General features: G+C 44.5%; 1 protein-coding gene across 5 annotated transcripts in view; it reads right to left on the reverse strand.

Annotated features, from left to right (window-relative positions):
* Khc-73 (Kinesin heavy chain 73) overlaps positions 1 to 26096 on the reverse strand; it is a 1251394-nt gene that overhangs the window by 1154368 nt on the left and 70930 nt on the right. For all 5 annotated transcript variants that reach the window (XM_080267622.1, XM_080267621.1, XM_080267623.1 and 2 more), the window contains exon 2: positions 21254 to 21341. In XM_080267622.1, coding sequence (XP_080123748.1) covers positions 21254 to 21341 — 88 coding nt within the window. The remainder of the gene's footprint in view (positions 1 to 21253; positions 21342 to 26096) is intronic.

The following is a 26096-nucleotide window of genomic DNA, read 5'->3' on the forward strand; positions in this document are numbered from 1 at the left end:
GTAGAAGACAGAGATATTTACTATTATCAACATACAGGAGTCCCATACGGGTTTTTAACTGGTACCTTGACCTTTGACCATAAGTGACCCTGAAAGGTCAAACTCAAGGTACCAGATATTCAGGGGCTATAACTTGAAACACGCTGAAGAAAGAGATATTTACTATTACCAATACTGTATATAGTAAGTCTCATATGGGCTTTCATTTGGCAGCATGACCTTTGACCTTGAGTGACCCTGAAAGGTCAAATGCAAGATTACATTTTTCCAGAGGGCATAACTTGAAAACATTTGCTCCATTACCTTAGACTTCAATTGTGAACTGACACTAAATGGCAGAAACGAGCCAGTATTTAACAACAAAATAGCTGCTGTTGGGCGACGTTTCTTGTGCCTGGCACCACTTGTTGATTTATTTTGCACATCTGACCTCAAAATCCTCTTGTATTTTACTGATGCAAGCTACTGTACGTCGATATTAAAACTATATAATTAACATTCAAAGGGAAATAAAGCTACCGAGTATAAAGCTGAGGAGGAGGTGTTATGAAGCCTTCCATGTCACCCAGCATACAGCCCACACTCTGGCGCAAATTGTCCTATTGTGTAGGTCGGCGAAAAGTGGGAAGAAGAATATATCGCTTCACTGGGCCAATATCTAGACAAGCCGTTCTTCACTGCCTGGCAAGATGGAGATGACACTGAGATACGGAAATTCCCTGAATGCGGCCTGATGAACTGGGTGTTCCTCCAACATAACCCCGATTTGCACGATCCGTCTCACAATACTGCATGTCCGGTTCCAACCTGGATGTATGTTGCTCTCACAGTGAATAAACAACATGGACGCAGTGCCGGCCATCTTCTAATGTCTGACAGTTCTAACTTCAGCAAGGACAGGCTGGTATGCCCTAGGCAGGCAGTGTCTGATTCGGATGGGATTGTTGATGTGAATCAACTTTTTTACAGCTGAAGACAATGAATCATTACAGCATTACACGGCAGTAAAACCGATACAGATCATAAAAATCAATTACAGTCACTGCAGAATAGATTTCAACCGTATTAAAGGTCATTAAACAATAAACATCTATTAAATAATGTTTCTCGAGCTGCCAAAAATAACTGAATGTGTGTACATTCGAAAGATGCATAAATCTTTTTTATACAGTAACTGCATCTAAAGGCACTGAACTGAACTTAGTATCCGAGTTGGCGGTGACTAACTGTCGTGGAGGAAACTTGGACTGCCACATCATCAGTTGACGATACTACGGTATATCTGTGCAAATTTTCTACCATGCCACTGTCCATACTCTGACTCTCGTCCTGCCCCCTGTGCCTTATGGAGTTCAGCTGTCAGAGTACTCATCTCATACACACATTATACTTCTTCCAATTTAGTCTGACATAAAATTGCCATCTCTCCACGTTCAATGATTAACTAAGTTAGTCACGAAAAAGTGTACTGTAGACTGTCTTATTCAACCAGTGGAGCAAGGGTAAATAACCTGCAGATCTCCACCATGTTAGCGTGCACCAACTACACCTGTCTGACGTCATGTGTCGCTCCTTACCGACATCTGTACTCCTCACCTCTTACCTACAAATAGTGCTTGGTACTGCTAAACAACATGGTCATCCGTACAAAACACACACAATACAAATAAAATACATACAACTCTCCCCTGACACACAAATACATTATACCCTCAACTACACCCATTATCAAATACATACAACTCTCGCCTGACACAAACACATTCAGCCTTCACTTAACATACACATCTGCCGTTAACAAAAAGCGCCTGTCCAAACCCGCCATGCCAGTCACATCTGCTGTCCTCTACCTAATCTGACGCTAACGCCGCACCACACACTGTCGCACCTGCTCGCCCACTGTATGGTGCAATTGCCAAATGTTGCATCCTCCTCTGCTCTGCTTGCTCTCATTACACTGATGTTCTTAAATGACCAGTTTCTGTAAATTAACTATCAGCACCATTTTAAGTCCTATTTTCCACAACCCAATTTCCTGACAGTCTCCTAAGCGCCCCCCCCCCTCCCTTTTTTAAATCTCATTTTACCGTCACGCTATCAACACTATTCTCAGTTTCTCTTTATTCCTTAAAAAAAAAAAAAAAAAATCCATACCTTCATTTCCATTTAATAAAATTTCTCTCCCCACCCCACGCGCATATTCCCAGTATATTCTAAACACTAATTTAAGTTTCTCCCATCCTTTACCCAAACATTTTTTTTTTTAACTGCATCTAATACAACATTTTTGAACTTCTTCCCACTGACTCCCTTCCCGCTCCTTCAGGCCAGCACTCGGCCACTCATCGTCCACTCACCACCTCTCACAGCCCTCGACGGGTGGAGGGGTGCCTCTTTCTCTCCTTCCCTTTTTCTTCCCCTTCCTCCCCTCCTTTCCTTCACACTCCTCTCCCCCCCTCTCCTCATTTCTCCTTCCTCCTTTCCTCTATCATGTCATTCACTCCCTTCTCCCCCTCCCGCCTTCTCCCCCTTCCTCCACCACTGCCGTTCTCTGCATCATCTCTGCGCTTTCTCAACTTGACTATCTCGTTTTCCCCCTCCACCATCCACTAACCAGCCTCGACAGGTGCGGGGACTTCCTCTCCCCTCTCTTCCCTCCCTTTCTCCTCCTCTCTCTTCCCCCCTCCCTTTCTCCTCTCCTCCCCTACTGCCGTTCTCTTCATCATCTCTGCGCTTTCTCAACTCTAATGTCTCGTTTTCCCTCCAATGTTCTCCAGCGTCTAAGCCTCACAGATTTTCTCCTTTAAAATGTCACGTCTGTCTTCATTTAACAATTATTCAAAGTCCTTCCCTTGATAAACACCTTTTTTCGCCGCCGTCGCTTGGCTTAAAACTTTCTCTCCATAAATATTATTCTTAGCCATCAGAATAGCTATTGCAAGCCACTCAACATTTGCTTTTACATAAATTGTGTTATAAAAGGAAAATCCACAACGATTCCAGGACTGACTAATACTAAGAGCTTATAAATGACTACTCCACCAGGATGACGTCTTTTTGCATTTCGTGTCTGCTGTTGCCAAATGAATTCTTGCTGTTCAGGAACGCCCCCGTGGTTAAGATATTAATGAAGGTTATGTGTAACCATGCCAGTACGAAAAGCTTACCCCAAGGAAAACAGAATGAGATAGCATGAAATATTGCATGCATGCATACATACATACGCACACACACACACACACACACGTATATATATATATATATATATATATATATATATATATATATATATATATATATATATATATATATATATATATATATATATATATCATCAGCCGTTTGAGTATCCACTGCAGGACCGGCGTATCCCGATCGAAGTCGGGACGATACAGCCAATGTATCTCTACCAAGTGGCTTAGGCTGTCTGGTAGAGATTGTGTGTAGGGTGAGAAGTGCTTGTAAGTGTAACTGTAGTGTTGTAGTGGCACTGGATGTGTGTGTAGTCTGTGAACCAAGTGTAATCGGCCCGCGCAAGCCGACTTGGTGCAAGCATACTTTATAGTATGCGACACTGGTTCAACCACAGCACCCCTGATGTCCGCCAATGCACTACGTGGCCAGAAGAACGCTCCCAAAGTTTATTATCCTGGCGGGGCGCGAACCCTCGTTCTTCAGTGTACGAAAACGCACACTTTACCACTGTACCACAGAGACTCATTATATATATATATATATATATATATATATATATATATATATATATATATATATATATATTAATTGTTTATTCATTTTTTTCCTTCTTCTGTTCTGTTAAAAAACAAGTACATACATACTGGGTCATTTGACTGGAGAGGATTAGGAGTTGCAACCAAGAGCAGTGGTTGCGATATATCCTTAACAACAAATTAACTTCTTTAAGGCAATGATGCGTTTTTCAAGCTTGTTCTTAATACTACCAAACGATGTTATTGAGTCAAAGGAAGCCCCGTCTTAAAGCCATCAGCGAAGGCATTATATTAACCCCTCCTGTTCCTAAACTCGCAGAGCTGAAGGAAAGCAACTGAAGAAAGTCATCCATCCATCCAGCATACAATCTTTCTTTTCATCAGCAGCGTAGGTGCCCGGGGCTAGGCTATTCAGTCCCAATATTTAAGATGAGGGTAACTAGCCTCTGAGTGACATTATGAGCGTAATAAACCCCAACCATTCCTCGGATCAAAATCACTACAGGTCCCATCCGGCTGGAACGCCCCGACACACTGCACCACCAGGAGTTTGGAGGAAAAAGAAAAAAAAAACGCAATCAGACTGAAGGGGTTACGGCTGCACTAACCCTGCCCTTCCTCTGAATAACACTGTTCAATGTCTGTTAGTGTACACGCTAATTTGGCTCTCACTGTGCATTATCCATAATTAGGATCGGATAATCGTCCTCTATTGTTGTTGGAAATGGGTCTACATTAGCCATGGATCTGGCCCAATTACGCCTACCTACCACTACACAACGACGACCCTAGCCCACAACAACGCGTGCCCCCCCCCTCCTCCCCATGTCTCTCTCTCTCTCTCCCTCCCCCCCCCAAGTTCACTTATTTTTTACAGTAACACGACTCCCCCCCCTCCCCTTTTTTTTATGTGAGGCCAAGGATGAGCATGCGGGATGGAGTGGAGAGGTAAATGAGAGATAGGTGTGCAAGCTGAAGGGAGGGCAGTGAAGTGGCGGGGGACAGGGCGACATGGAGGCGATTTGATTGTGGCCACCCCTTACGGGACTGAGGCGTGTGGCAAGATAGATGGATTGATAGAGTTGGTGAGCCCTTCACTCCAACGACACATTTTTTTCATTTTGTTCCTTCCACCTTTATATAATATTAAACTTTGGAAAAACTTTTCCAACGGGGGTGGGGGGTGGGAGATGCTGGTTACATTAACCTGTTCACTGTGACAAATCTTTCCTACGCTGAATTAAATCGTGTGCAGGTAGCAAGAATACACCTGTACAGGCAAGTCATCATAGTGAATGGGTTTATCTGCTAACAAATATCTAACTGTCCAGGATCCACGACAAACTAAGTACACATCAACAATTCACCGCGCCCTTATTCACTTAAGTAAATGATACTCAAACAAAACAAACTGTTGAGATTCTCTCTACTCCGATGAAATTCAAATACCAGAAGGTGCAGGCGAGTGCACCACCTGAGTCCTATAATTAGTCTGTGTCCAGCCTTTAACCTTAGCCTCTCATCATCAGGAAGGAGCGGTTCTTCTCTAGATCGAATGACTTCATCCCTGTCTGACACTAAAACCTTCCACTAAATCAACTCCAATTCTGGTTAAAAAAAAAAAAAAAAAAAAAAAAAAAAAAAAAAAGTGTTCAAGCAGACCTAGCCTATGTCCCTGACCTCTGATCCTTCTTCTCAAAACAGGATATTTTCATCCTTGGCTGACCTTCAGCTATTCCACCTACAGTACTTTACACAGAATCAAAACTACCTTAAATAAAGGACTGAACCTTTGACTCAGACATAAAACCTTTAACTCTGACTAGCTGTTCTCTACACTGAATCACTCCATCCTCTCCTGATCCTCAACTCTTCCACTAAGTTTGGTCTAAATCGAATATAAACTGTTTGAGTTGACCGTGCCCTGTGACCCTAACCTACGACCTATTTCGTCCGAAATTAATCACTTGTTCCTCTGATGGTCCTCAACTATTACCCCAACCCAGACTTCATTCCATGCATGAGTCTTTTACCCCCCATAATGTTGCTAACAGGCAGATGGCCCAATACGTAACCCAATCCCTCTGCTCGTGCAGGTGTACTATGGGTGTGCTGCGCGGCGATGGACTGGGCTACCAAAGGACTTGGCGTGAGGAAAGGTCTGGCCAGGTCTGGTCTGGCCGGGGGTCCGCCATCAAGACTCTCCGCTCCTGTGCCTCCATCATTAATCCTGCACTAGTCGCCATGGCAACCAGTCCCGCCACTCACGGGGCGCTGGGCCGGGACGCACTCCACACAAGTGAGATGAATGATGAGAACACCAAGCCAGCTCCACCAAAACCATCAAAGATGACAAGGACAATTAATGAACCGCAAAATAACTACGAAATAAGGAACAGGTCTGGCTTCACTGCCGCAATAACTACAACGATTAAAATTGTACTAAATCTACATACTGGAGTTTCTGATCAAAGTGAAGATACATTTGATCAGGACAACCACATATCTAGTAACACACACACACACACACACACACACACACACACACACACACACACACACACACACACATCTGCTCTCGGGTGCCTGCCGTTTCCTCTCTTCCTTCTTTCCATCGTTCCTCTTCTGTCTTTCCTTCTTTCATTCGTTCCTCTTTCTTCTGTCTACGGGTGACTCTACACTGAGTGACAAGCCAAATGGTTTCCTGATGAGGAGACCATTTACTACGCTAGGTGATGATAACCAAATTATGGCACCTGGTGGTTTAGTGGGCAATTAAGGCGCTCCAATTGGATTAAGCCAGTGCAGATTTATATCCAAGGGGTGGTTGGGTTTACTGCTCACGTAATGCCACTCAGCGATGAGTGAGGCTGGTCACTCTTATCTTAAATGTTAGGACCAACTTGCCCAACCCCGGGCTGCTACGCGCCGCATGGGGCAACGCTGGACTGGATGATGAATGAATGTGTGAATATATATGTGTATATATATATATATATATATATATATATATATATATATATAGAGAGAGAGAGAGAGAGAGAGAGAGAGAGAGAGAGAGAGAGAGAGAGAGAGAGAGAGAGAGAGAGAGAGAGAGAGAGAGAGAACGTAGAGTCATGTATTTGTTAACTTGTTAACTTCAACAACACTTGACTCGACATCTCTAACGTTGGGTCAAACTCACACACGCACTCACCGTTTTATTTATAACCTGCTGCAACAGCGAAACTGTACTGTTTTCAGTTTGTCTGTATGTATGTCTGTTAGCAAGATAACTTCGCAACCGTTCAAGATATCACCACAAAATTTTACAGGTGTGTAGTAGGGATGAAAATTTCCTACCGGTTCGAAATTGGTGAAAGTAGGTCAAGGTCAAGGTCATATTCCGAGCCGGACTAGATATGTACCGGCTCGCGGCTGGTGTGATTCCCCCCTTGGCAGGACCACTAGTTCATTTAACGTTTTTTACCTTACTCTTTGCTAATTCAGCATTATTTCTCACATAATAACGATCTTTCTTCAATGTGAATCATCACATCCTCCAATTTCATCATAAACTCATCAATACGATTCAGCCATTTTTTGTTTCGTCATACTACTACCGACAATTTTATGCCGCTTACGACCACACTCTGACAGTGAAGCAGTTAAACATCTTCCCTTCCTCTTTACCCACTTTTCCCATCCTCCATACACAAATTCTCTCTCTCTCTCCTCCTCCTCCTCTCATCGTTCTCCCTGTCCCCTCTGTCACTACTATAATGTCTTCCATCCCCAACCTCGTTCTCCCAAACCAAAATCACACGACTACCTAACTCCCCCCCTCACACACACACACATCGACCCGCCCACACCCACACCCACCCACCCACACACACATCGACCCGCCCACACCCACCGCGGCTCTCCTGGACCACAATCTAGAGAGCACAACAAAGGCACGGTAACTCTGCTTTAATGCCCCTCAATAAACAAGCGCCACTATACCTTCCACACTACGTTTTCCCCGTCGGAACCTCAACAGAAACGGCCGTATTAACCCAGAGCAATCCAGTGACGCATTTCATTTTATTATTGCCATCCCTACACAATCTTGTTTACCAGAGAGACTATTCTTTAAACTGAATGGGGTTAGATGCAGCCTTCATTAAACTCTTCGTAATGTTAATAAAATCGTCGAGATAATAAGAACAGAACAACAAATACGTCTTCGGAAGGGAGTTATATTTCGATGATAAACACGCTTCTACTCATGATCAAGATCTTGCTCATGATGTTTGCTTGTATTATTCATGTAAGCTTCTCTCTCTAGTTTCGCTGTGATGTGTTTGGTACCTGTTGGATTTAGGGAAACAGTAGATGCAAACAATCCTATGTGCAGCTTCGGGTCATATTCTAAGTGAGTGGAGATTTCGCAACCCTTAATCTTAGTTTATTCTGCTCACTAAAATTCAATATCCTCTTGTATGTTACGCTTGCATAAAACAATATAAGCGACACGTCAATGCCAAGGTGTTATATGCAAAATAAATACCAAAGGATGAAATGCTACAAATAACTCCTGTGCTTTAGGACGTTTTTTAGCACCTCTTTCTTGACGCTTATTTTTCACATCACAGCTTCTTATCCTCTTGTATGCTATTTACATCTAAATAATATGGACAAAGCTTGCATAAATAAAAAGGGAATATTAGCGCGTCAAATGTAAAGAGAAACTAGTAAGGAAGATGTGCTATTCTCTTGAGCTGACGAGAATTCAAACCTCAGAATTCAACACTGAGTTCAATGAGTTATAATTACGGCGCCTGACTCCCCGCGCCTCAGTGGCCTCTTTCTCTCAGTGTGGCGAGCGGTAATTCTTTTTTCATATTTTTGTGGACGTCGCAGACTCGGTAAAAATACGAGACTTTGCCACTATTTTTAAACGGCGGTGGTTAGGGGGGAACCAGCGAGCGAGTCGGTTTCGTAAACAGGAGAACTACTGATAAATACGGAACTAAAAAGACCAATTCCGATGCAATTATATACAACAGGCGAAGCATAAAATCTGAATATATTAATAACAAGGAGTAATCAAAGATGTAACGACGACCTTAACTGTTGACGGTCATTACTGAACGCCTGTAATTATACACACACACGCATAGTAGCGCTGGGTGAGGGGAGGGAGGGTTATGTTTGGTTCAGTTGGTTTATCTGTCTACTGGTTAGCAATATTAAGGAAAAAGTACATCAAGCAGTGACACCAAATTCGGAATATAGACTGAGGACCATAAGCGGGGAAAATCGTTAAATTCTGGTTGAAAAGGGTCACAGGTCAAGTAATATGTCAACCTAAACAAATCTGGTCCAACTGACCAAACTTACTGGAAGTGCTGAGGATCAGGAAAGAATGATGTTATTCAGTTTAAAACAATCGGTCAGAGGTCACAAGAGAGGTCAAGGCTTCGGCTCTTAAACTTAAATAGTTATGATCCGAGTTGGACCAAACTTGACAGGTTTAACATCAGCAAAGGATGATGTTATTCTACTTCTGAGAACTGGAAGTCAAAGGTCAGGGTCACAGGACAAGGTCAACTTAAAACACTTTTGATCCAACCTGGACTAAATTTACTGGCTTTGGCAGGGATGAACAAATTCCAGTTTGAGAGCAATCAGTCAAAGGTCAAGGCCACGGGGCAGGGTCAGTAGTTGTGCCTAAGACCGATGTAGAGCCCGGGTGTCGTTCGCTGAGTGCTGCTTCTTGTTATACGTGATCAACCTGCATTCCACATCACAGCTTGTAGTCAGCAACAATACAGGAGTTATATATACCGTACCATCACACGCTACAGACATTCGGGGGGAGGATCCATGTTTTCACGCTGTCAGTTTTAATAATACGGCCCTTAGTCTCCCTTATTTACAGCCTCTCATAAAACAATCATTTCACACTCCAGCAGATACCAACGTTCGCTTCACACCAGATGGAGGATGGGGGGGTGTGGGGGGAGGTAGGGGATGTAGCGGTGTATTGAGGAGGGTGGGGAGGTAGAGGGCGTGGGAGGGTAGGTGTGTGGGGGAGTTAGGTAATGTGGGAAGGCAGATGTGGGGGTGAGGGAAGTGTATGAGGGAGGCAGGGGTGTAGGGGAGTAAGGTGGGGTAAGTGTATGAGGGAGGTATAAGTGTAAGGGGGGTGAAGTGGTACAAGTGTATGGGGGAGGAAGGGGTGCAAGTGTATGGGGGTGGTAAGGGTGCAAGTGTAAGGGGTGTAAGTGTATGGGGGAGGCAGAAGTGTAGGGGAGTTAGGTGGTGTGTAGTGGGTGTACTGTACGTGAGGTAGCGGGTACAGGGGAGGCAGGGTGGGTGTGTTTGTGTGGAAGGGACGGAATGTATGGTGAATCAGCAGAGAACCGCACTGTCTATGTGGCTGCGGCTAGGGAAGGGATGACCAGTGACGCTTAGGGAGTGGGTTTGCGGAGTAAGGAAGTGCCAGAGTAAAGAAGGACGAGACTGGAAAGGGAAACAGATTATGCGGGGAAAAGGAAAGGGAAATGAATAAAAGGTGATAAAGTGAAGAGGACGGGGGGCGCAAGGAAAAGGAAGAGAATGAAGGGGAATAAGGGAAGAGGAAGAGAACAGAGAGTGGAAAATAATAAGGTCAGAATGGAAGAATGGAAAATGATACCGATAACAAGGGAGGACAGATGGAAAGAAACTTGAAAAGGAGGAGGATGGAGAGAGAAATTGTAATGGGGAAGAGGACAGAAGAGGAGAATGGAAAGAACAGAGGACAGAAAGAAATTGGAAAGGGAAGAGGATTGCGGTGCAAAATGGAAAAGAAAGGGGATAAAGGGGAAGAAACGAACGGAAAGAGTAGAGAGAGGGAGAAGAGAGCAGAGAGGCTAAGATGGTAGGGAGGGAGAGTGGAAAGGGAAGAGGGTAGAGAGGGAGAGGCAGTAATAGGGCAGTTGATTTGGACAGGGTGGCTGAGGAGACGGCAGAATGGTGCACAAGAGCGAGGTGAAATAAAGGCCGGTGGAGTAGGGGTACTGTGAAGGTGAGCGACTGCTAAAGAAGTGAAAAACCGTTGGAATGAACAAGCTAACGTAAGAAGAGGGAAGATTATGAAGGAAAAACACATGGAGAGCTTACACTAAAACATGGCTGGAGTGAAGGCCTCAAGTAAGCTAGACTGCAAGCATGTTGAGGAGGATAATGAAGCACTAAATCATGAGGGGGATAAGCGAGAAGTTTATCATCATCAGTGGCCAATAATAAACAAAAAGACTGAATATATTACAAGGTGCTCCATATTGTAAATGCTCCTCTTCATCTCCGCCAAGCGATTTATCTTGTGTTGCGGGAACGGCTCAGTCAAGTTTATCAAGTGTTCATCCGGCATCAGCTTTATCAATGTTTATCGGGTATCCCTTCTCCATTTCCAATTTCCCTGCCTCATCCACGCCCAAAACAGCATAATAAGCCGTCTCCGCAACACAAAACATACCGCCACTTGAGTTTCTTGTGCAGTGCTAGTTACGGACCGCCCTGTACACGACGAACTGAAATTACCCCTGATATAGACTGACCACCAATTATGTAAACACTGAAGATTACACCACTCTCACACGAAGGGATCCTGAAGTGCAACTGTCAAGCACAATTAGAAGGAATGTGAAAGGAGATGGAAATGACGAGAGGAGGGAGAAGATGAATATGGCGAGAAGGTGAAGATGAAAATGACGAGGATGGAGAAGACGAAAATGACGAGGTAAATACGAATATGAAAATATGGAGCGGAAGGCGAAGATGAAAATAACGAGAGGAAGACGAGGATGAAAATGATGAGAGGAAGACGAAGATGAAAATAATGAGAGGAAGGGGATGATGTGTCAAGTGGTGGAAGTGTAAGCAAAGACTCAGAACATGGTGTTAGGTAGGGATGGATGGTGCGATGAAATGGGAGGCTACGTGAGGCTAGTAAGGGAATATTAATGATGGGGCAGCGATGAAGGACGTGATATGGGGGAAGTAAGATAGGGAGGTGCGATATGGAGGGAAAGAGGAGGTATAATAGGGAGGTGGAGGGGAGGTAAGGTACGAGGGTAAGACTAAAATGAGTGAGGGAGAGATGAGGACGAGGCTAGGGTGAAGGGGGATGGTAAGACAAGGGAAGATACTGTACATGATGGAGGGAGGCGAGGGGGAGATTGAAGTCGATGGAGAGGAGGGTGAGATAGGGGGATGATAATAAAATGAGGGTGGGAAAGGTAAGGTGAAGGTGGAGGTTGATGTAGGAGTGAGGGTGTGGGTGTGGGTGGGAGTGGAGAATGGGGGTGATGACGGGGGGAGAATACCTTGTTCCGACCCGCCACGCCCACCTCGCCTATTCTGGCTTAATGAGAGATACACAGATTAATCCTAGGGCTTACCCGGGCCCCGCGTTGAGCATGAACCCCTCACAACGTAATGCTCCCACGCTCCACCAAAACCTCGTTAAGAAAGTTCGCCTGTAAAAGTTTCATAAATGACCAGACCAGCAAAATACACCGATTACGTCAAACTTTAATAGCTTTTCGTTTAATAATAATAAATATGGGTAACTATGACACTTTAATAGCAGTGGTGTAGGAGTATGCAAAACTTTTAAACCCTGGTATTGAAGACAGGTATTCTTGTCGCTTAAATAAGCCCCCCCAACACTTTTTCCTTAGGGATTTATTTTGCTTATTACTCCATACTGTCCTTTTCTAATAATGTCATACTCTGCTTACGTACCGTACAAAAGAATACTGTGTTAACTAGCAATATCCAAAAATAAATCGCTACGAATGAGATGCTAGGGAGCCTCCTTACCCAACGGGAATACCGGCCAAAAAGTCCTACGGAAATGGTCGTTATTCCGTTGCTTCCTTGAATGGCAGATATTCATTAAGCTAACACAAACGCACGGGGACATTACTCTCCCACGGCCAACCCACTACACTGCAGTAACCTCTCCGACCCTCCAGCATTACCCCTGCCTTTCTTTGCCTACCCTAGCCTTCCATCCTAACTTCTGCCTACCTATCCACCCTACCTCACCTTTGTCTACACAACCTACCTACTGACTTATTTATCTATGTAAAAGGCCTACACCCTGCACTGATAACCCTTGTGATGTCGACAGGCACTGAACCTAAGCCGTCGCCTTCTTCGTATGTAAGTCTGCTTCCCCCAGCCTCCTCATACAGCCACTGCATACCCTAGTCTTCCTACCTAACCTCTGCCTACCCTAACTTTCCCAAATAACCTCTGCCTACCCTTTGTTTTCCAGCATTATCTGCGCCTGCCCCTGTACAATATTAACTCTAACTCCAGCCCTTCTACACCTGCACCCCTTCTACGTGTACCCTCCTGTGCCACCTTGCCTCCCCGTACCCTGCTGCATCGCCTCCCCGTGCCCCAGTCCAGTATTCACGTGTGGGATTCACCAACACACATACGATCACCTCCCTCCCGTAACTCACACTTGTTTTTGCTGGGAGTGCAGAATCTCGCTAACCTGCAAAAACAAATTACTAGTAACGGCAGCAAAACCATCGTGTTTTTTTTTTTTTTCCAGAAAGGACAAGGAAAGGAAGCTCCGTTTCTTTTTTCTTTTTTTATTTTCAGAGAAAAAAATAAATCCAAGGAGCAACACGAAATCGATCGTAAATGTGTCTCGGAATCCACTCCACGGCGTCTGCCATCACAGTGGCCTTCTCGAACATTCCTCCATGAACGCACACCAGCTCATTTCGGTCGCCTCGTATTTCTTCGTATCCACTGCCATCAACTTATAACTTCGTTTCCGGCCTCCTCCGTACTTTCTTGTATCTTCCTCAACATTAATCATCGCTCGTACCTTAAGTACCCCATGCCTTCTCGTACCTTCTTCATTAACTTGGTGCGTGCGTCACCGTCATCCCCCAGAGGGTTGGGTCCCCGTGGCAGTGTAGGTAATTGTGGTGCTGGAGGAGGCAGGAGAGCCCCTGCCAACATGGATCAATATCGCTCTTCCGGCCACACCAACCTTCCTTCTCGCCACCCACCTCCATATTTAGAAACTGTCTTAGGCTGTGCTGCTACTATGCGAGGATTGTGGATTGCATGTAGTTTATGTTCTGAGGTCTTCTGCCCACCACAACTCCACTGTGCAACAAAATACGTGGCATTAACAAAGCAAACTATTCTCTAGTGGTCGAACTGGAACTCAGAATATTGTAAAGCAGCAATATGATCCGATGTCCGGTTACCAAGTGTAACCTGCTGACAGATTCTTTTATAACAAGTTAGGCTTTATTACCACATTACTGCAGTCTTTTCATCTGTGGTCCGCTGTGCAAAAATTCCAAGGCTCCCCGAAACCTGAAGTACGAAGGTTCAGCCCACAGTAAGGCAAAGGCGGGCGGCTATAAATGCCACGCCTCCACTGTGACCTTTGCAACACACTCAGCAGCACGTTAAGTCAATCTAGGCTACTCCACAACCTTCACCTACTGGGCTGTGGACTGCAAGGCGTAGATGTGCCCATGGTAACGGGAAAGGGGCCTAGTATTCAGTTTTCTTCACTGTTCCTGTATGGCTCCACACATGAATACCTTTCACACACAAACAAACAATCGAACAAATTTCTTCTTTACTTGGATAACATTGTCCACTTTACTCATACTATCTTTTTTTTTTTTTTTTTTTTTTTTTTTTTTTTTGGGGGGGGGGGGGGTCCAAGTTAGGAGGAACCACCAATACTGAAGGGGTGGGTGAATGAAGGCTGTGTCTAACCTCGCCGACTACAAATGCCTTCCTTAAGCTCAATAAAACTGTTTAGTAATGGCAAGAATAAATCGGAAAAGACGTCTTCGAACTGAAGGGATTAGTATTACAGTAAAATCTGTCTTCCTTCCAATGGCTTCCACCAGCCTTCCCCTCAGTGCTGTTCATGAATGTACGTAGTGTAGGTCTGTCCAGCAAAAATGTAAAAAATACAAACAGACCGTGGCTCACTTTGTGGGGGGATCATGCAAGGCGTCATCACCATCATCACCATCGTCATAATCATTAATATATCATTATCATACTAATAATATACCCTGTCGGGGTTGGGCCGTTCTTGTGCATCTCGTCCACCGTCTTGTGTTGCCGTGTCCTCGCCGCATAGGCTACCCGTGCAAGGCGGCCTAACACAACCCAAGTCATGCAATATTAACGACCTTGCCACAACCACTATAGGTCAGCCAGCACTAAGTTACATGACTGGTGGGTCCTCCTGATCGATAGCGGTGACGCGTGCAACACACAGGCCGCTCTCACCCTGACACCCATCATGTCTAAGGGCGCGTCCACATCAACTGATTGCTGGCACTGAGAGGTCTTCACGACTGTAATTCACAGATGTTCTCGACCGCACCTGCCGGTGCCCAGCAGGGCCACTTTTATGGGTTATGGTGAAGCAAAACTCCTGCCCCACCCACCAGTAACAGCAAGAATTTGGTGTGGACGTGGCATCAGCTCGAGGGTTGGATACTAATGCATTTAAAGGACTAACCACTCTCATGATTGTCTTTTTCTTGTGTGTCTGTGTGTGTGTGTGTGTGTCTTTTCAGGTAACGACAAGCGATATTTATTCAACTGAGGGTGATTCATCAAAAGGGACTAGGGATTCCTGGTCCGTATAAATTCACGTTACCAAGATATAATATATATAAAATATATATATATATATATATATATATATATATATATATATATATATATATATATATATATATGTATGTATGTATACACTAGCGGACCAGCCGGATATTTCCGCAGTGGGAGCCTTTAGCCCTCGGGCGCCTTCGGCGCCATTAAGCCGCTTACGGCGGCCAATTAAGTCTCTGAATACATACTAAACCTTTCATATACCTTTATTTACATATATATATATATATATATATATATATATATATATATATGCCTATGGTGGTAAGTGGGGGCACCATCCACTCACCCGATGTAGTGCTGCTCTCGGGCGTCTGCCCTTTCCTCTACTCGTTCCTTCTCTCCTTCCTTCCTCTTCTGTCTTTCTTTACTTCATTCTTTCCTCGTCCTTCTGCCTATGGGGGACTTTACGCTCCCTCTTCTTTCTTTCCTTCATTCTTTCCTCGTCCTTCTGCTTAAGAGTGACTTTACATTCCCTTTACAGTCTTTCGTTCCTTCATTCTTTCCTCTTCCTTCTGCCTATGGGTAACTCTACACTGAGTGACAAGCCCAAATGGTGTCCCGTACACCAGGAATCCATTTACTATGCTGGGTGGTAACCATACTATATAGCCAAATTATGGCGCCTGGTGATTTAGTGGGTAATGAAGGCGGTCCAACAGGATTGAGCCTGTGCAGGTTTATATCCAAGGGATGGTTGAGGTTTATTGCTCACGTAATGACACTCAAGGATGAGTGAGGCTGGTCACTCATCTTAAATATCAGGACCAACTTGCCTAGCCCCGGGGTCCTACGCTCCTCATGGGGCAACGTAGGATTGGATATATATATATATATATATATATATATATATATATATATATATATATATATATATATATATATATAAATATATAACATTTTTCATTTAATTTCGTTACCACCAGACAATTTTCTTCAGTTCTGGAAACCACCTTGGTTAAGTGAGGGACAATAAAGGATAATCACTCCAGTTCGAATGGTCTTCCCATAGATTAACAAAATCGTCTGGAGATCACACGAACAAAAGACTGTAATGAATGTTCTCCAATGTTCATCAATTCATTTAAAAAAACTTTATCTGAATCCAATGTGAAAAAAAAAAAAAAAATAAATATGACGTGAGGGCAACAATTTCGTCCCCCCAAAATTAATTGGCCACTCGAGAAAATGAAGCAATTCATAACACCAGCAAGTTCATTAGGACACAGCACGGCACTTGGCCAGGCCCCTCGCGTTTACTTATTTGTGGCTTTCTGTGGGATAATGCACAGCTGCAGACATACAATCACGATCCACCACAATCTGTCTGTCTGTCTGTCAGTCTATCTATCTATTTTTCTATCTACTGTTTGATGGCGTTCCTGTGTGGTAATAATGTACAGTATCTGACAAATACTAATCCACATTTATTTATTTCTCTATCTATCTACGTGATGGCGTTCCCGTGTTGCAATGTATAACAAGGGGCAATAAATACTGATCCACCTCTATTTACCACTTGTCTGATGCCGTTCCTGTAAGGTAATAATGTACAGCTGAGGACAAGTCTTGATCCGCATCAATTAACCTATTGTTATCCATTGGCGTTCCTGAGTTGGAATAATGTACAGCTGAGGACATAAATACTGATCCACCTCATTCTATCCCTCCATCTACAGCCAAACGAAAATTGTGGAGGGGATTGCCATGAACAAATCTCCACGTCGCCTTGTCCTCCGCCATCATGCTGCCTTTCCTTCATCTCATACGACTCTCTCATATCTCTCCACCCAGTCCCTACACCTCATCCTCTGTCTCCCTCTACCCCCCTCTCCCTTTGTGTCACACACATCCACTCTCCTCGCCAATCTCTCACGCGCCATTCGCTCCACCTAGGCATCTCATAACGATAAATAACGATAAGATGAACACTAACTTTCAAAACTCAATGATGATGTGGTCAGAGTCCAACAACCTTTTCAGAACATTAAGTAAGGGTTTCACATTTGTACGACTAAGAATGGGAGCAATTTTAGTATCCACGACTGTACGGCCACTTCGACCCAACTCTTTAATAATTTTTCCCCCACAAAATCTTAAACTTCACAGACTCCGGCAAGCTTACTGTCACTACCAACTTCAACAAAAAGTTACATAACCTTCAAAGTTTAATGGAATGGTATTAATTTTCCAAGAAGTTTTGGTAACTTAACAGTTTACTGGTGGGCAGCGGGTCAGGAGTGGAGGTGATGTGAAGGAACATTATACTGTAGAAAGTCCATTTAAACTTGACAAGATATTACCATCACTACATCCTGAATGCTCATTTGTAACAGGAGGTTAATATTAGACTATGGTGTTAGTAACGAAAATGCCTCATGGAAAGGACGCTAAGGCGTAGAATTGTTTTGTTCTGTAACTACGGAGAAATATCCTGAAAAATGACAAATATCTACGCCAAACAATGAAGGACGGACATAGTGGTGTCACCATCCCCTCAAACACGCAACATGGCACTTGGATACCTGCCTATACGCACACACGACTTCCATCACTCCTTGACATACTGCGACCCATACCTACATCAACTACTACTTCACCCATACATTATGTTCTGTTCTCCATTTCATACTGAACCACATCTACACACATTATCAACCACCTCAACCTGATGATGCGGTAAGCTGATTTTTGTTTTCTCCTGGCGATTACATTTAGGTCGGGAAAGACTTCAAAAGGGGGGGGGGGGTAGCTAAAAACTCCTATAACCCCTTCACTACAAGACACCTCCCTGAAGCTGAGTCAGATCCTCACGACACTATCACCCGTTTATATAATGTTTGTGTGTGTGCAGGGGGGAGGTTACAAACACTTTCATTACATAACTAGTTCTGTTTTTCATCTCAACTCTGACTACATCAACACAGGTTACGGTAGTACTAATTGGACTCTGTAGGCCAACACAACCTTCAGTGTGGAGATGGTACATAGCGCTCTCCATGCGTCACCTCCAGCCCTTCCCCTCAGTACCACGCGCCTATACACCAAATATTTTGACAACATCCCCTCAGTTGCATCACACTCCTTGTCTCCGTCCTCTTCCTACCTCCATACTTCCTTACCTCCCCCCTCTCCTCTTCCTCCCATACTCCTCTTCCCTCTTCCTCCTCTTTCTTCCCTGCTTCCTTCCCTCCCCGTCCCCCTCTCCTTTAACCTCCATTGTCCTCCCCTTCCCCCTACTTGGAACCTGAAACTGCGAGTAAACACTGGAATCAGATGACGTACTTTTACTTTACTTTGTCCACTTCCACACACTAGTCATATGAAGGTCTCTCGTGCTGAAAGGTTAATCAACACTATCAAATCCCTCCAGTCCGGAAAAGCTATTTTAAACTGAGCAAAAGCGTCAGGGGTTAGCAAGATTGGAAAATGACGTCCCCCACGTTGTGAATAAATCGCAGTTACTCGCAGGAATATATTGTAAACTAACACGCTAATCTGACATGAAACTCAAACAATGGTGAAATACAGCAACGGCGGTGAGTGTGAGAGGCAAGATGGCGCCCGCTGCCTGTCGTAAAGAGGGGAAAAAAAAAAAAAAGGAGGGGGGGGGGACTGGGAAAAGCGGGTGTGTTGCCTGACTCATCCCAGCTGGGAAGCCAAGGATAGCCGGACGTGATAGCCTAACCATCACTACCCTTCACCCTCTCCCTTCTCATTGTCCCCTCCCCCCTTTCCCTCCTCCTGCCCTGTCTCTCCTCTCCACTCCTGTCTCCTCACCCTTCTCCCCTCCTCTCGTCCCTTCCTCCACTCTATTCCCCTCTCTTCCCCTCCCCTCCTCTTGTCTTCTTCTCCGCTCTATTCCCCTCCCTTCCCGTCCCCTCCCCTCCCCTCCACCCACATACACTGACCACTAAAGGTCTTCACATACATGCTAGCGAGGTTGAGGGACCATTCTGATCTTGTCCAGTACCCTATAATTTTTTTTTATATCCTAAACGACGTCACCGTGTAAGACAGCAGCGCCGAAAGTAAACACCTATTTTATTAATAGACCAAGTGGATAAGAAAATAGTTTTATCTATCAAAGCTTCAGTCGGAAGCTGTACCTTGCTGTCTTCCACGTTGTGAGTGCTCTTGGTGCTATGCGCGAGTAAGTTACGATTACTGCTAACAAACAAATAAGTACATGTAATAATACGGAGCCAAGAAACAGGAATTGCATCTCTGCTGTAATCTAGTCCGATTCAATCGTTTACATACAAGGGACTTACCTCTGGCATACAAAATTCAATCAGGAGTTAGTTGGCGTAATTTCCTCTGGGGACAGCTGAAACAAAGTCACATCGTCTTACCTTGTATAAATATCCTTTACGTGAAACAATCCCAGCCAACGGATGAGTGCTGCAAACAGACTTACCTTTATTAATTTACCTGTATGGCATTTATATCTATATCTATCTATCTATCTATATGGAGCCTCTGTGGTACAGTGGTAGAGTGTGCGTTTCGCACGCTGGTGAGAGCAGGTTCGCCTCCCGCCAGAGTTATAAAAACTTTTGGAAGCGTTCACCAAGTCACTTGCTACTTTGGCGGACACAAGGGGTGTTGTCGTTGAACCAGTGTTGCATAATAGTATGTTTGCACCCAATCGGCATCAGGCGGCCCGATTACACTTGGTTCACAGACTACACACACATCCAAAGCCACTACAATCACACTCACAAGCACTTCTCACCCTACATACCATCTCTACCGGACAGCTTAAGCCACTTGGTAGAGATAAATTGGCTGTATCGTCCCTGCTTCGGTAGGGATAGGCCGGTCCTGCAGTGGACCTCAACGGCTGATGATGATCTGTACTGTACTGTAGTGCCATCAACTGGCTGGTTAGTGAGGGACTTGGAATAAGTGTGCGGATCAAGGAGTGAGGGACGAGAGGTTAAGACGTAGGCGACACCCACTCCACAACCCTCCCAGGCTTGAGTAATGAGTTAGGTAAGACCAGAAGCGTGCCTCTCCATCTGTACCATGTCTTTGCCGCTGCCTCTCCACACCCTCCATTACTCCCCTCCCACACTCACCGCTCACACTTGTGTTATCCTACACATTTCATCCTCACCCTCATTTTCTACTTATATCTCTTACTACATCCTACTATTCCCCTCTTCACTTCTATCACACACAGCTCATCTCCCAAGCTCTTTTATTTGATGACAGTTACAACAATCATCAATACATCCTGTCTATTTCAATAATCCCTTCTTCATTCAATAATATGCAATGTTATTATTTTTACAGGTATTACTGGGATACCAACTCCTCTATTTAAACCTCCATTTCTCTTTCACACTCTTGTGCAGTGGTCTTCCTGTTTCAGTCCTAATTATTAGTTTTCTATTGTCAGCCTTGTCCTGATGCAATTACATTTGTGGTGGGGTGGGGTATTAGAGATAAACTGTGAATGGTAGTAGTGATGCAAGTGACCAGGTGTTCCTTGCCATGTGTTGTGCATGAGTGACTGTCCAGGCATATATGGATGTTCAGGTGTACTGCATACCAGGTCACTATAGTAAGATTGTTTCCACCGACGTAACTGGGTCAGACCCACTCCCACAAATTGATTACTAAGTCATGGCTGGAGGAAAAATGGCAAGCCTTATTTGTGGTAGGAATGTGTCCTTGGTTACTGGTCAGTTCAATCCATAATCTGAAGGCATCTGGCCATAAGGGATTCTCGTCAGGTAAGAACAAACGCGATGTACGTGTGCTTGTGACAAGGACACGGTACACGCAAGTATTGCATGCGTGGTGCTTACCTGTCATTTTTGTCCAGGGCGGCGGGGTGGTGAAGGATGGTCTGGTTGCTGGTCATGACCACAATGCTCTTGCTGGCCAGCTCCTTCTCTGTAACAACAAAAAGACACAAGGTTACCACATGCCTCCACCAATTTCCAAACATGAAACTTTACTACTCGAGAACTGAGCAAACTGTCAAAGGCACTGGCATCACAAACTGACCAACACTGTAAGTCAACAACATATGTCTTTATTGTCAACCTGACAGTTACATACACAAACTCTGTGTGTTCTTTAACTGAGTCACGTTCCTGACAATTCAAAAAAGCAAAAAAGTATAATCGGTATCGAGAATCGTCATCAAATATCTACTGCACACAGACACGTCTTTCTGCTTGCACTAACCATTAATGATAAGGCAGACTCGACCGCTGATAAATCGCACAATCGAGGACAACAGTATCACTCCTCTTTTTAGTCAAACAACTGTGAAAGTCGTACATGATATTCCCAAAAGTTTAGTTTGTGTCGAAGATGACAACACTGCGTTTCGAATGTCACTGCTCGCTGTCACATAATTATCGTTATGAAGTGGATCAGTATTTATATCCGTAACTGTACAATCACACATAAAAAGTGGGAGGGAGAAAATGAATAGGAAGTATGGACAAGGAAGATGAGAAGGGGAGGTATTCTGGATATTAACAGGACACAACAATAAATACCGTTTAGAACCACGAATTAAAAAAAAAAAAAAAAAAAAAAAAAAAAAAAAAAAAAGCACGGTGGTTGCCAAATATAAATCTCAAATCGTCACCTTACTAATCAAGATTAAAGGAGGAGCTGACAAGAGTAGGAAAGAGAATATAGTAAATGATACAAAGCTGGAAGAAGAAAAGAAGTAAGGAAGGAACTGAATGGAAATGAAGATTGAAGGACAAAATGGAAGAACTGAGAGAAGATTAACAAGAACCACGTATAGGAAACAAAAAAGCTGAAAGAAGCTCAGAGGTATGAGAGAGACTGAACGGGGAAAGCTGGAGAGCTGAAAGGACACAAGAGGCACGGGAGAGATTGAAGGGAAAAAAAAAAGTGTGGAGGGAAGGGCTGAGGGACAGGGAGGACAGGGCGGTGGGAAGGGGGTGCGCTGGGTGGGTGGGTAGGTGAGTTAAGGGTGGGACGCGTTGGAGTGGGTGGGTTCAGGTTGGGACGGTGGGGGGTTAGGAGCACATTGATCATCCTGGTGACGTAAGTGATGTTGGCTCACACTGTCCGCCACCTCGATATTGTCTCCAGGGCTTTATATGATGGAGCGGCAGAGGCATGACACGGGTAGGGAACAGGGCACAGGTGGTGGTGGTGGTGCTGGTGGAGGTGGTGCTGGTGGGGGTGGTGCTGGTGGGGGTGGTGCTGGTGGTGGTGGTGAGGGAACAGATGGAAAGGGGGAATGGAGACGCGAAAGGAAATAAGCGGAGACGGGAAGGGTGTACAGAATAATGTCGGTAGAAAGGGGGGTTAAAAAGGAGACACACAGAGAGAGGAGAGTGGGAGGGGGGGGGGAATGGAGGAAAGGCTGGGAAGGGGAAGGGAATGGAGGAAAGGCTGGGAAGGGGGAGGGAATGGAGGAAAGGCTGGGAAGGGAGAGGGAATGGAGGAAAGGCTGCGAAAGGGGAGGGAATGATGAATGGGAGAGGAAAGCCAAAGGGAAGGTTGGGAAGGGGAGGAAATGAAGAGGCGAGACTATGATGGGGGGAAAAGAAGAGGGAAGACTGGGAGGGGGAGGAAATAAAGACGAAGCCTGAGAGGGTGATGAAAAGGGTTGTCAGGGGGATGAGTGGAAGGGGGGATGTGGTAGTGGGGGCACGAGAGGAAGGGTGGAATCGTGGGAGGGAATAAGGGTAGGAAGACTGTGACTTGAGTGGAGAGGAAGACTGAAAGAAATGGAGGTATAGCTGGGGAAAGCCGGAATGGGGGTACACAGATGGGGAGAGGGAAATAGGAAAGAGAGAGGAAGTGGAGAGAGGTCCAGCAGAGGGAGGAAATGGAGAAAGGTAGAAGAGGGAGGAAATGGAGAAAGGTAGAAGAGGGAGGAAGTGGAGAAAGGTAGGAGAGGGAGGAAGTGGAGAGAAGTGGGTCAGAAGGCTAAGGCAGGGAATAAAGTCTGTTAATTCTCAACCTTCCTCTAGAACATAACCTGCATACGATGTTACTTATATCAAGGTGCCCTAAAATACTACTGAGTGAACAAAGACAAGGGGGAAACGAAATAGGTCCACCAGTCTGATCGATCCGAGAATCAAACTCAGGGTGGGGTCGGGAACGGAGGAGAGATGGGTGGGAGAGAGACGGGAGATGGAAGGAGGGATACGGAGGAGGGGTTAATGGGTACGGAAAGAAGTGCAGAGGTTAAAGTGAGGGACGAAGACAAAGGAGAAGCATTAACCCCTTCAGTATGATAAAATTTTCACTTTATTCTTGTTACTTCCTTATGCTTTTATTCAACATCAAGAGGACCTCTGGCAGTAATGGAAATGAGGAGAGAGGAGAGGTGAAGAGAAGCAAGGATGGCTGGTGCGTAGCGGCTAACCTTTTCGGGACTCCCCTCCCCACTCTCTCTCTCTCTCTCTCTCTCTCTCTCTCTCTCTCTCTCTCTCGATGTTACAATCAGGGTGAGTTTCTTCAGCTTAGTAATGACCTTCCACTCTGCAGGTTAAAACTTAGCTTTAGCAACAATTACCGGTACATAAGGAGAGGCTTTTCCTAAAGGCATAAAACCTTTCGTAGGTACCGTAGCTGGAATGAAATATGAAAAGAAAAAAAATCACTGCAGAAAAGTTAACCACCTCAAATTTTTGTTCTATTTTCTTATTTTCAAACAATTTCATTCACCCCAGAGACTCCCCTCACAGCGAAGGGAGCCATATTAAATCCCTCCAGCTCAAAATGAACAAAACAAGAAGCACGACATGGTAGGGCAGAAGTTGAGCAGGTGGAGAGGTTGGCACAGAGGAAGCCTACGAAAAGCATAAGACGAAGCAGAAAAGCCATGTGGAAGCCTAGTGCAAGGAGGGCACAGACAAGGCGACACGCTCAATACCACTGACAAAAAAGTGCAAAATAAAAGGAAGATCATAAGGGTTCTGACAAATGGCAAAGAAGGGAGGAAGACAGCTGGCAAAGAAAGCAGTAACAGAGGTGACACACAGGAGTAATGCAGGTGACAAAGAAAGGAGTATGAAAGATGAAAAAATTAATATGACAGCCGGCAAAGAAAGCATCATGACTGCCGTCCACGAAATTATTGAAACATGTGATTTAAAAAAGTCACAAAGACAGCTGGTGAAGGAATGAGTATGACAGCTGACTAAGTAGCAAGGCAGCTGACACAGACAATGGTGACAGGTGACAAGAAAGACAATAACAGAAAAATGAGTAAGAAAGTTGACAAGAGTGAGACATGACAAAGGAGTAAAACAGCTGTGATGTAAAGTATGACAGATGAAAGACAGGGTTTTAAAAAATGCCAAAGTAGCAAGACAGCTGACAAAAGACAGCAGTAAGACAATTAAAAAAGAGGAGTGAAACAGATAACAAGAAAAGACTGAAACAAAGAATTAATACAAAAAAAAAAAAAAAAAAAAAAAAAGATAAATGACAAAGAAAGAAATATGACAGCTGACAAAAAAGAAAAGGGGCATGTCAAAGAATGGAGTAATATACCGTCAGAGAAAACAGTAACGTGCGACAGCTGACAAAACGGATAATGACAGCTGCCAAAGAAAGTCCACGAGAACTTACACGCAAAATCCAACAAAGGCACAGACAGTCTCATCATCGTTATCAAAGAAGACTTGGTAGAACCCCTTCCTTAGCCATTTATTTTACACACACTACTAAGGGGACAAAGGGCAAACAAACCAACTCCACCAGTCTGACCGGCACGTAAACTTAAGCAGAGGTAAAGAAAGCCAAAGGAAATCCAGTCGAGTGCGGCGGATTTGGTCATGTGGACAGCTGTGAGTGAGGAGGTTACTGTGGAGGCCGCTAAAGCCGACCCTCCCTCCACCAGACTCAATAATTGATGATCAACTGCACCCCCACTGTCTCACTGACCCTTCCCGCACACCCAACACTCTTCACTGCTACACCTTTAGTCTCAGCACTGCCCTCCTTATTCCATCTCACCACTAACTTTGCTTTCTATCCTACTTTCCATTCTTCCTTCTTCTCTTCTTGGTTCTATCACTGCCTTCGGTTTTAATGCACAAATGAACCAAAGACTGGAGGCCTGCACATTGTTCTCGTTTGCAGGAGATAATCGACATAACAGAGCACAAATACTGATTCATTCACTTCAACAATGCTTGAACGCACTGTATTTCAAAGACCGGAGGCCATAAGCAGAGGGAAGTACATACTGAGGGGGACAGTTCCTCTCCCCTAATTTTGTACTACCCTGCTTCCTTTTCTCTATTATTTTTCTTCTTAGCCCATTTTCATCACTGACATCTTTTATTTTCACCTCTCCCTTGTTTTATCTCTCTTTTTTTTTTTTTTAATTTTTGCCCTTCTACCTCTTTCACCAGTTCTCTTCTCTACGCTCTATAGATCCACTCTTCACTGCTAAACCTTTAGTTCTACCACTGTCCTCCTCTACTCTCACGCCTCTCCCTTGGTTGGGCATTATTCTCCTGTTGTAACACTTTCCCTATCTGTCCACTTTAATTTTCTATCCTACTTCCATTTTCCCGACTTCCATCTCTTCTCCCTCTTCTTATCTGTCAATGTCCTCCTTTACTCTCATCTCTCCATTTGTTTTCTAGCCAAGTTTTCCATTTCCCCTCTTCTCGTATCTGCCTTAGA

This window comes from Coenobita brevimanus, chromosome 24 (genome assembly GCF_032717465.1).
Source record: "Coenobita brevimanus isolate Jiangsu-jjx chromosome 24, ASM3271746v2, whole genome shotgun sequence".
NCBI classification, from domain to species: Eukaryota; Metazoa; Arthropoda; class Malacostraca; order Decapoda; family Coenobitidae; genus Coenobita; species Coenobita brevimanus.